Genomic DNA, 12,474 nt, shown 5'->3' with positions numbered 1-12,474 from the left:
TGGGCACTTTATGTAGAACATCAGAAGATGAGAGCTATGTAAAAATAAAGGTGCGGAATCTCTGCCTGTCCTCACACCTGATCAGTCGGCCGTTCTCCACGTAGTACTGCACGCGGAAGTGGATGATCATAGGCGGTCCAAATTGGTCAATACCCTAAAACAGGCACACATAAAAAGCAAGCTATGTTTAGTCACTTTGAAAGTAGGTTTCAAAAACAACAAAATACCATTATTTACAAGATACTACATTGAACAGTTTTAACTACTTCTAATAAGTGGGGGCTTGCAGTGGGTAGACAGTGGTCCCACAGGGATACCAGGAGTATGCAAAAACGGGAAGCTATAAAGTCTCATCACTGTAGCTGATACGCATTCACTGTAATACCAATGACAACATAAGGGAAGATAAAAATAAATGCCAGTGGAAATTTCTAGCTGAGATCCAGCTCCTCTCTCAGCTCTGTCCCCTGTGGTGACCATTTGCTCCTCATTACAAATGTTCTCTTGTTCCTCTGACATTCCACATACCAAATTCTAACATGCTGTTTGTTTATTTAGACATTCATGTTCCTATTTTGTAGTTGGCTTTGATGTAGCCTTCCAGTTTACTCCAAGAATTCTTAAATACAAACTGGAGGATCTAGGATTAGAAACTGGGGATTATTCCTGATTTTCAAGGGTGATCCTGGAAACACTAGGTAAATTCCCACGGAATGCTCCCCCGTGTAAATGGAAAGCACCAGTTCTATGAAGTAACAAAATATCAAATGTAAGAATAGCAAAACTAGATTGTAAAATGACTAATAATTTCTAGAACATCGGTTTTGACAACTAACTTGGCCAAAGAAGAGGAACAAGTACTTTTTCCACGCTTTCATTTCAAAACATTATCCCAAGATTACTAAAAAGTTATTACCAGTATTATTTTAGCAGACATCCAAAATCTATCATTATATGCTATAAGCTATTAATACTTCATTAATGTGACATTTTAGAACTTAAAATTCATTTCTCTTTCCCATTCTTTACTGTATAAAGTGTTAAGATATTTTTCTAATATATAATAGCTAAAATAAACCCTTTAAAAAGTCAAAATAATTTTGCTCATAAATGTAATCTCACCCAAGTGACTTCGTATTGTCGTACCTTGCTGGCCTCTTTCTTCCATTCTTTTGGACAATACTTATAAAGCTTTTGTGACAACTCCATATACACATGTTCATTGTCTGCACATTAAAAAAAAAAAAAGGAGACAAAGTGATAAAGAAAGGCTAAATTTTTTAAAAGAAAAGAATATACAAAGAAATTTTTTTCAAAAAGCCTCAAGATTTATGAATGTACTCTGAATTCACGTATTATCAAGAAAACTCAACAAGATACTGAAGAATAAAACGGTCTGTGGGGTAGATATTAATGAGATTCTTCATGAATTATCTTGCTTTTGCAACACAGAACACACACAATTAAAAACGTGTAACATTTACAAGAAGTGTTAGTAATATTCCAACACTTGCTTTTACTTAGTTTCTAGGGTCATTATAACTTACAGTCTAATTTCCAACACTGTGGGTGTTACTTGGTCTTAGAAAAACAAGCTTTCTCTCTTTCTCTCTCTCTCTCTCTATATATATATATACATTTTTTTTTAACACACTACCACTGTGTCTCTACCATCTGACGGTTCAACCAGAGCTTTACACTTTAGGAATTCGCAAGCACACATCAATCCTGTAAAGCAGGTAGAGCAGTGATTTCCATCTGACATGAGACAAAGCTGAAACTGAGAGAAGTCAAGGGACATGTCTAAAGCCACATGGCTAGCCTGTGGTAGAACCAGAATCAGAACCAGGTCATCTGACTCCTGTTCCCATGTTCTTTCCCCATACTACAACCTCTTTTTAAAAAAGGACATCTTAAAAAACTCTTATTCTGAAACCTAAGGAAGTTGTAAACTGGTTTTATTAGATTGACTTGTTGAACAACAAAGATAAACAGCCTGGCTGTAGCTAGAATAAGAAGAATTAACTTTGAGTACAAAATGAAAGTAAAGTAATTTAGAATCTGTACAGCATCTTATTCCTTCTTGGCTCTTCCCTGAAAGAATGACTTAGGGCTGTACTAACATAAGGACAGAGCTGAGCATTCGTGTTTTTACTGCTTTCACTGCCACAGGAAGACCTGAAGAGCAAATGGTTGACTCCTCACTTCCTGATGTGCTCCCTGATCCAAGCTCTCAGGCCTCTCCAGAGCTGTCTTTTTAGACTAAAACAGTTCACATTTTAGAACAGAACTGGTTGATCCATTGATCATGATACACTTTCCAATCTGCCAGATCTAAGCATTTTATGATACTAACCAGATCCTCAAGATTTCGTAAGCCTTTAAATTTAAACCAATGCCAGCAGTAGAAAATAATTCATTCCAATTATAAAACATAAATATATTTCACACACACAAAAAACTGAGCAAAGGTTTGAAAGGTTTTTGGTATCTAGAAGACTAAATTAGAGAAATCTTAAAATACGACTTGAAAGAAGAAAGTTTTAAGGAATGGCTGCACTTAGCTCTGTGAACTTAACTCTAACTAAGGTGCTATTGGGAGAGAAAGCTTATATGAAGCCCTTTACTTGAATTGTCTCTACATAAAGTATACAGAAGAAACTGATCCCACATCCCCAAGTCACATGTTCTGACTGGAAAAAAGAGAAGGGGTAAGGAGGGAGAAAAAAAATAAGAGTAAATTAAGAGATCTCTGTTATACTATATATATTCAACAGCAAGAGAATTTGAATAGAGAAAAGTCAGTTTCACTGTATCTAAATGCCTTTTAATGTCAAAAATTATAAAACAAATTAAATTACAAAACCATCCAAGATGTTTTCCTACTAGCTCCAGCTGCTCCCTGATTGCAAAGAAACAAAAATCAAGCTTGGTTCATTAAAACGTAAAAGAGCAAACACATAAAATCCAAACTCTTAAAAAGGAACCAATTTTTATGTTCAAATCATAATAAATACATGACCTAAAATTCTATATCTTATAAGACATACAGAAGAATTAGGTTTAAATAATGAATACTAGATTAAAAATGATAATCAGTTCATGGGTATTTTGAAAATCACAATTATGTAACAATATGCCCAATTTAAGTTACAGCTATAAAATATCATTTCCTCAGGGAGAGTTGGCTAAATCCACCAGAAATGGGACTGAGACTTACTTTGTATAACACTGAGTCCAAAGAGGTGACAATCCTTTAGCCTGAGTAGGTCACACACCTGGACCAGCAACTGGTGACACAGAATTTTAACCTGTAGGAAAAACAAAAACAAAAACCCCACAACTTAAGATAATAATTCAACCAAGTCCACACACTGAGCCACAATCAGGCAACGCAATGCATCCTAAATATACGCCTTGAAAGGACAAGCTGACACTAGCAAAACAACAGTTGGAAATCACTTTAATCTGCAGCTGTGTTTCACTAACGATTATTACAATACAAATGTCTACAACGTGGTAATGAAGTATCAATGCAATCTTGTACAAGACTCATAAATCTTACGATACATGGACAAGGCCTTGGGTGCACAATAAATATGTGTTTCAGAAGGAACCCAAAACAGCCTAATCAGTTTATCAAAATGATTAATTTGGCAAGTATCTCTACAAGGAAAGTTTTCCTCTTGATGGTCTAAGCAAAATGCTCATATACTGCACAATGAGTGAATACCTTGCTTTTATTTATCTTAATTAATCACTTTTATTGATATATCTTTTAAGTACCCAAACCAGTGTTTTTTTCTGGGTCCTAGTATAACTCAAACATAATAAAACCATATTAATTTGAAACTCTGGGGTTAAGTTATTCTGAAAAGTTACATGTTGAATGATAAAACAGTCTTTAAAAGGTTTTTAAAGTCTTTAAAAGTTTTAACGACTTTTCAAATGTTCGATGAAGTATTTTGGGGGATAGTAATTCTAATAAGTCTGCCTTGTTGAATTCAGAATCACTAAAGCTTAAGAGTGTTGAGATTGACATTAAGGACCATCCAGGGCAATTTCTTCATTTTACAGAGGTAGGGGAAAAATAAAACCAGAAAGCTTGAAGTATATGCAGCTAGTAGTGGCAGAGACAGCAACTCACAACTTTGCTAATTTGTATATTATTTTTATGTGTACATTATTAAAATATGTGCAACATATCAGTTTATCATTTTAGGTACATATATTATGGGTGGCATTTCCTCTCACATCTGTACTATTAACTTGCAACTTCTTTCTTCAATTATGATGCCAGTAAGTTTTAACTATTACAAATTCTAAATTAGTAAACTCTGAATTAATGACTTTTTAATCATACCTTAAAATACAGCCCAGATTCAGAAAATTAAAAAATGCTGAGATCTGCTCAGGAGCACCAGGGACTCAGTGAAGCTGGGACAGTGACTCATTTTATATTCAGGATAAATAGCAGGCACTCAGTAAATGTCTGATGAATGAAAGCCAGAGGCCTGATTCCCCTGTGGGCCCCTCACCTTCCTTCTGTTCCATGACTACAGACTACTCTCTGACCCACTAAGCAGATCATTTAATAAACGTGCCATTCAAGAATTTAGGGGAAATGTATCAATGCAAAGCCAACACCACTGGGAGGATACATTTGCCAGGAGGAAATCAGGATCATCTTCATTCACTCAGAAAGACGTTGGATTTGAGTTTCTATGTTACTGTGATTCCACTTTACAGATAAGCTTAAATAAAGAAAATGATAAAGTAAAGGAAAAAGTGTCAAATGTTACATAAAACTGAACTATATACTACAAATTTTTGAGACTTAAAATCTCATACAGTCTAGGAGTTCTTTAATCCTTGGTTTTGACTGTATTTTAAAATGTCATATACAAAGTGCTCTAGATAATATGTGATAAAGAGTTAAAAGAAAAATTTCAAACCCCACACTGTATATAAAATAAACACTGTTGTAACTTTGTGTAACTGTTGTTCAAATAATGCTGTACATTTCCTCCATGCATCTCATATAATTATTCTTCTTCCTCTAGTTTAAATCAAGTACTTGGAGCCTACTGATAAAGCTCTTTAACATCTATCAAGGAAATACAATGTTCTTGTTCAAGACTGTAATTAAGTAAGGCTGTGGCTCTGAAGTTGTACCTGCTGTGAAAACAAATTTAAGTTTTTTGTATTTGCATATTATGAGTCTTTAAGGCTACATTTTAGCTGACTGTCAAATTTTTCAAGTTCTTTAATCTTCAGGAGCAAAGGGAACTTTAAAAAGTGCTATAGAGTATGAGGTATTAAGAATAAGAATTAAAACCTTATCTAAAAATATACTCTATATGGAACTTTTTAATAAGAACAGCATTTGATTCTAAATGTCAATGGTTTGTTACTGAGCAAGAAGGTTTAAAATAAACTCCAGAAAAAAAAATTGTTCACTCTTGTTTCAGTGAAGTATAAGCTCTTAGCCACAATTTACATCACTAAAATATTTTGTGGCTCTTACATTTACCATCATTTTATTTCCGAAAATTTCCAGGTTTCCACATTTAATACTTATCTAATGATTAAAATCACTTAGAACAGTCCCCATTAATTTAACTAATGGGGAATTAAAAATACTGAAAACACTAAATTTACCCCACACGCAGGAAGGCAACATTCCATCAACTATACTTGTCAGGGAAGAAACTTTCTTTGTTTAAAAAAAATATTTAGAAATGATTTTTTAAAAAAGAAAGCATTAATGAAATAGTTTTTGTTATAATTAATTTGTTCCACCACAACTCTACAAACATCAACTGCTACTTTCTGAAGACAAAAATAACACTTTGTGGAAAACAACAGTCCTTTGACAGTCCTGATTTGGTTTTCTAGCAGTGAAGGGGGCTCCATACTACTTAACCCAGTCCCTCCTCCCTCCTTTGGTCCAACAGCTTGCTAATGAGGAGTCTGGACATGGGAGGACCATCTACATACCCTGGAATAAGAACAGATCTACATGGAGTTCAGACACTCCAGCAGAGTTTAATTAACAGAGTGCCCTAATAAAATGAGCAAACAACTCAAAGAAATTAAAACAAGTGCTACTCTATTAAGTGCTCACTTACTGAGCAATACCCACGTCCCAGACACTGCAATAAGCACTTTATGCCCGTTATATCTTTATATGCTCGCAGTGTCCCTGTGAGAAGAGTAAGATTACCTCCACTTCATCAAAGAGGAAACTGAAGCAAAAAAACTAACTTGCCCAAAGCTGCAGAGTAAGTTGTGGAGTAGTTCCCTGTGACTCTAAAGCCCTCCTTAATCGTGATGATATATGGCCTTACAGCCCATGATTATAGTCCCGACTATCCTGTAGAAATTCTTATACTAATTTTGCAAAAGAAGATAATTGAAGTGTAAAATTAATCTCTTATAGGGAATTACAATGATAACAGCAGCTACTATCTATGTGCTAGAAATTATGCTATTTGCTAACCCTTAACTCTCACAATGACCTTGTACCATAGGTATTATTCCCATTTCACAGGCGAAGATGTTAAAGCTGAGGGAGGAGGTTTAATGAATTTTCCAAAAGTCACTCAGACATGGCATTTGAATTCTGGTCTGTGTCTTTTAAGTCCACTCATGTTTTCTCATTAGCATACTGCCCCTTAATTATTCCTCATAAAGCAGAAAGGGAGCTAATACAAATCAAATACCTACTATGTGCTAGGTACCGGGCAATTTGCTTTTACAAATGAGGAAGATGAGTGAGTTTAAACAACTTGTTTAAAGGTCACAAAACCAATAAATTGTACAAGTCAAAATATAAATAATCTTATAACATTTCTCAGAAATAATGATGACAGTTGTATCATCATCACTAACAACCACCAACATTTACTTTGTCTTTACCATGTGTCATGTACTGTTCTAAGGCTTAGGCTGCTAAGATGATGTCCAAAATGCGGTCCATTAAACAGTTCTGTAGAGTGAAAGAAAGTAAGTGGTGCTAGTCTACATGTCTCTGCCTGCCTGGCTCAAGACTTTAAAGTATCTACAGCACCCGTTCAGGGGATATTGTCAAATGCAGATGCCTACGTCCTAGACTTATTAGATCAGCATCTCCAAGGAGTAGAGTCCCATAGTCTGAGTATTTAACAAGCTCTCCAAATAATTCTGATGTATATCAAGTTTTAAAACCACTGATCCACAGGAACAAATGGACTGGCTATCTGCTGATAATAATTCTCCATAATTCTCTTCCTCAGCTGAGATTTTAGTACGAATTAATCAGCTCCTACTCTTCCTCACTCAGTTAGTCTTCCTTCCAGTTACCTGAGGTCAGTAAGGTTTTGCTCCATATCCTTTACGTGTATATAGACACACACATGAACGCGTGCACACATATTCTACCAGGTGGAAAGACAGGAATGGAATGGAGAGTAGCTTCTTAAGTGCTCATGCTATATGTTTACATACATTCTTAAAATTTAGTTGGTATCTTTTTTATATAACTGTATAAAAGAACTCAAAAAGCATATTCATATATATATGTAAATTACATTTTAATATATTTTGTCAGTGCCCATACTGGCAAAACATTGCCAATTTTAATTAGGCTTCAAAAACCAAATGCTGCGGAAATAATAGTCTATCACTTTACACGTCCAAAAACAACTTTGAGTACCCTGAATAGGAATGTACCTATTCAATAGAAATTCTGCCCAACAAATTGATAATGTTCATTCAATAGGCAGGTTTGATGGTCAGACAATTCCTGTGAGCAAAAACAAGGTTATATCAGTAACTCAAGAAACTCTGGTGACTGTCAGAATAAAACCAAAATAATAATGGTAATAAGCAGCACCTTTTCCTATATAAACTTTTAACGGAGCTATTTAAATGTCATGCAGATTCAGTGTACCATTTAGAAATATTCTTTTGTACAGAAACTGGGTTAAAAATATAGTAGCATATAGCAAAGGAAACTAATTCAAGGCATGCACTAAGGCAATTTTTTCCTTAATTCCATTAGAATACAATCAGTGAAAGAAAGAATATGAAAGCTGATAATAGGAGAGGGGCTGAAAAATGCTAGGCATGACTGTGATGCCCATAAATTGTTTGGAAGTCTCTACCAAAGCTAAACATACGTATACTTGATGATTCACAACCCACTCTCAGGTATAAGCCCAGAAATGAATACATATGTGCATACACATAAAATATTCATAACAGTTTTGTCCATAAATAGCCCCAAACTTAAAATAATCCCATATCCATAAATAAAAGCTGGATAAAGAAACTGGGCATACTCATACAATGAAATGTTATACAATAATGAAAAAGAAAGAATAACTGTCACATGCAGAGCATGGATGAATTTCACAGGCTAAATGCAGAATGAAAGAAGCCAGATGCAAAAGTAAGCACACCACATTATTTCAGCTGCATGAACTTCAGAAACAAGAAAGTTACTCTATGGTGACAGAGGTGGGAATAGTTATTACCTTTTGGGTAGAGACTGTTAACTAGGAGGGATCACAAAAGATCTTTCTGGGGTGCTAGAAATCTACTATATCTCAAACTGGATGATGGTTACATGGATGTATATACACTTTTGAAAATTCACTGAGATGCACACTTAAGATTCCTATACTTTGCTGTACATAAATTGTAATTTAATTTTAAAAGTAAAAAAATGAAGTATCATATTCCTCAATGTTCAAGTTAAATAAGAGAGTTAACTCTGACTCATAAACCATAAGGAACAGCTGAGTGTTCAAACATAGAGCCTATTCTTGAAATTGGCTAGACTTAGGCTACAGGCCACTATTAAAACAATGATCAAAATGCATATTAAAAAGCTAGCAATTGTATATTACCATGTCATTTGTGTAGGTGACAACTCAAAAGTATTTAAAAAGCAAACACATATATCAATAAAAATTATAGTTCAATAAAAAAAATTTAAAAATAGCAAAGTGTTCACAGTTTTCTATAATATAGTAACCAAAATAATTTTACTGGTGAGAGAATGTTGGAGGCAGCTGCACTTAAGCCATAATTCAAAGTTTATACCTGTGTAGATGACTTTAATTCCCTAATTCTGCCACATTATTAATGGTCTCATTCTGTCAAGATTTTGCCCTTAGCCAAGTCGTAACTTGAACATGGTCACCGGTGGGAACATCACTATTTAAACATTTCTCAAGTAGGATCTACTCACATTTATGATGATGTTCAGAGATTCATCATTGGGAAGGAAAATACACACACTCCTACGGTCTTGCATGACTCTGTTGTTATGGAAGTTCAGTTTGTTCATTGTGTTGTGGGCTCTCTGGTGGTCAGGGCTGGGCTCCGAGTCCTCGGCAATTCCTCTGGTTCCGAGCACTCCAAAGCCAAACTCTGCTCGTCATCACACGCCTTTACAGGAAAAGCATCACGATCTTCCACTACGTAGGTTTCATAGCTGTAAAAAAGCCCGAAAGGAGGCCGTGAATGAAGGCGGTGAGCCTGGTGAGGAGAGAGACGGGGAGAGGGCAGCAGTACAACTGCTCCTGTTGGCACAGGCACAGCCTGTCTCACAGTGAGGGCTGCCTAGTTTCATCAACGAGAAGGGACCGAAACGTACTCTGTACTTTGCCCACTATCAACTGTTTCAGAACTTTCATTCACAGTCATGTATCAAACATGGAGCCAATGAGTGCCTCATACATTCAAGGCAGTACCATACACTGAAGGGCTCACAGAAGCAGAGGCCTGCCTTTGAAAAGTGTCCAGTCTCACATGGAAGACAAGGAAGGGTTCTGAAATAAACATACAAAATGACAAAACAACACCGACAACAAAATTCTCAATCCCTCTCTTTTTCCGTCCATTACAATCAAACAAATAAATGCCTTGGCTCTTACATTATACTCTTTCTTCAACCACTGTGGCCTGGCTTCCACTTGCTTCTCTTCACCAGCATGGCTTTGCCACAGGAAGCCAGTGATCTCTAGACCATCAGCAGAATCCACAGGATTCACTTTGGCTGATCTCTCTATGGACGACACTTACCAAGGCTGTTAAGCCCTCCTTGCAACTTTTTTCTCCCTGAGATTTTATGGTACTGCTCTCTCTCCTGATTCTCTAACCTGTCAATGTAAACTTAATTTTTCTATTTGATTTCACCAATCAACTAACACATAGAAATAACGAGACTGCATATATCAAACTATATTTGTATACTATGGATTCTGGATACTGCTCATATTTAATCAGTTTATTAAACTATGTAATTTTATTTTTTAACTTCTCTCAGATTTTCAGCGTATACAATTATGTTTGTAAGTAATGAAGATTTTTATCTCCAATTCTCAATAATCATGCCTTTTATTCCTCTTTCATGTCTCATTGTGTTGCAAGACCTTACAGAATAATTTTATTTATTTTTTTAGAATAATTTTAAAACAGTGGTGGATATTTCCTACCTTTAATGAATGTGTCCAGCGTTTCATATATTATTGCTAATATAACACTATTCAATCAAAGTATATTAAGACTACTTGCTTGTCAAACCATTAGTAATTACTTACATTGTTTCTTTCCAGGTGTATTTGTGGAATATGTAGGAATTTCTAGGAATATGGAATTGTCTTACCAGGCAGAAAGTATAACCGTACAGTTTTAATAGAAAAGCTATTACTCACATATATCAAAGCATAAATCAGACAGAATCCTGGCCTATTTGCTTAAGGTTCAATGTCCATCTGTTATCGGCAAGAAGATGGGTGAGAATATATTCTTAGATGGCACCATGAGTAAATATAAACTAGTATTTCTTTTTAAAGCATAAATAAAATGCCACCCACAAGGGATCTACTCAAACTAAGTAAAAACAAATGATAATCTTATATACACTATTTCCTTACTAGGAAGGTGACCAAAAGCCCCTTTAGGAATATTCTGCTCTTCTTATAACATAATAGCAACTGTTTCACATCACCCCAGAGTGTCACCAGAGGTCAGTGCTACAGTTCTCCCCAGTATGGGATGATCAGCCTACCTGTTCTATTACCACAAACTAACTGCACACAAAATCCAGTCACCCATTTGAAGAATGCACACTTTTAGTTTAACAGTACCAAAGCACCAGTTGGAGGACCAGAGTTGGGTGCATCAGTATTACCTGGGTGTTTGTAATAAATACAGAATCCTGAGCACAGTGACATTGCTACTTGCTTGTAATCTCCAGAGTCAGGACCTGGGAATCTCAATCTTTTAAAAAAGCTTCCCAAGTATCTCTGACATGCAGTCACACACGGAAATCACACTTTAGTTAACAGAAGGAAGGTGTTGAGCTGAGGGTTTGATATGATACCTTGATAGTATACACTGGGAAAACATCTTGAGGGATAAGCAACATATGTGAAAGACAGCACACATCATCACTGTAACTGAAAAAAAGAAAGTCCTCAACATTTTCAAAGGTGTAAATTCCTAAAACAGGTCAAATTTGTGTACTCAGAACATTTTCCTGAAAAATGCTACTAGGTGATCTAGGGATAAATAAGTTGGAAAAGCAAGATATCCTATACATACCCTCTCTTAGAAATTCAGAAAGCATTAAAGGCTCTGAGAAGTCCTGCAGGCAACTTCTTAAATTTGTTTAACTTAATATTTCTCAATCTTATTTGGGCACAGAATATTTCCCCTCTCCTCACAAGGTATCTTTACTAAGTTTCTATAGAATAATATTCTTAGGCATACTATTTGAGAAATACAGTCTTAAAACTATTTCATTGTCAAATATATTTCATGGTAAATTTGTCCCTATGAATTGATATATTCCAACACTCAGGCCTCCTCTCTGATATTAAAATCTTTTCAAAAAATTATAAACTATGATTAAGTGCATCTTATTTAAATTCAAACTCTAAAATTATATTAATTCCAATATAATTATTTAAACCTACATTTCAAATTGAATTACTCATATAATTTTCCATTTCTAATTAAACCAACTAAAGAGGGGTACTTCTACTGACCTACTTTCTAGACTTTAAAAAATAAACTAGAGAAAAAATATCTTCTGAGGTTTGGGATGTTTCCAGAGCATCATTGCAATAATTTTAAAGTTACACTGAGTGAAATTTTTATTTATTGGTTTATTCATAGTTTAGATAATGCAGCATAAAAAAGGATAGCAGAGGATTACTGAAGAATATTTAATAAAAGTAAAATCTTTAAGAAGTAGTACTGCTTCATTGTTGCTTTTTCTGCTTTGAGGATAGCAAACCAGAAAAGCCCTGAGAGAGAGAGAGAGTATTAGGATTTTACTTTACCCAGGCCTGCCTTTAAGCTGATTAAGAAGTTCCACTAAAACAGCAAAATACACGTATCTCTAATGTGCTTCAGTATAAAATTTAATCTTAAATTGGAGAGTCCTGGGAGAGAGAATTAGACTAAATTTATACC

The 12,474-nt window shown here is 35.1% G+C and overlaps 1 protein-coding gene across 4 annotated transcripts in view; it reads right to left on the bottom strand.

The window, feature by feature from the left end:
- FRMD6 (FERM domain containing 6) overlaps positions 1-12,474 on the bottom strand; it is a 66,398-nt gene that overhangs the window by 26,108 nt on the left and 27,816 nt on the right. For 3 of the 4 annotated variants that reach the window (XM_031453721.2, XM_031453716.2, XM_031453722.2), the window contains 4 exons: positions 9,239-9,484; positions 3,221-3,311; positions 1,123-1,226; positions 78-154 (listed from right to left, as the gene is read on the bottom strand). In XM_031453721.2, the coding sequence (XP_031309581.1) occupies positions 78-154; positions 1,123-1,226; positions 3,221-3,311; positions 9,239-9,337 (371 nt within the window). In that variant the 5' untranslated portion in view covers positions 9,338-9,484. The remainder of the gene's footprint in view (positions 1-77; positions 155-1,122; positions 1,227-3,220; positions 3,312-9,238; positions 9,485-12,474) is intronic. The other variant, XM_031453723.2, reaches the window with a different exon arrangement.

This window comes from Camelus dromedarius, chromosome 5, assembly GCF_036321535.1.
Source record: "Camelus dromedarius isolate mCamDro1 chromosome 5, mCamDro1.pat, whole genome shotgun sequence".
NCBI classification, from domain to species: Eukaryota; Metazoa; Chordata; class Mammalia; order Artiodactyla; family Camelidae; genus Camelus; species Camelus dromedarius.
Note: the sequence above shows the minus strand (reverse complement) of the source record. Positions and strands in the feature narration are given on the sequence as shown.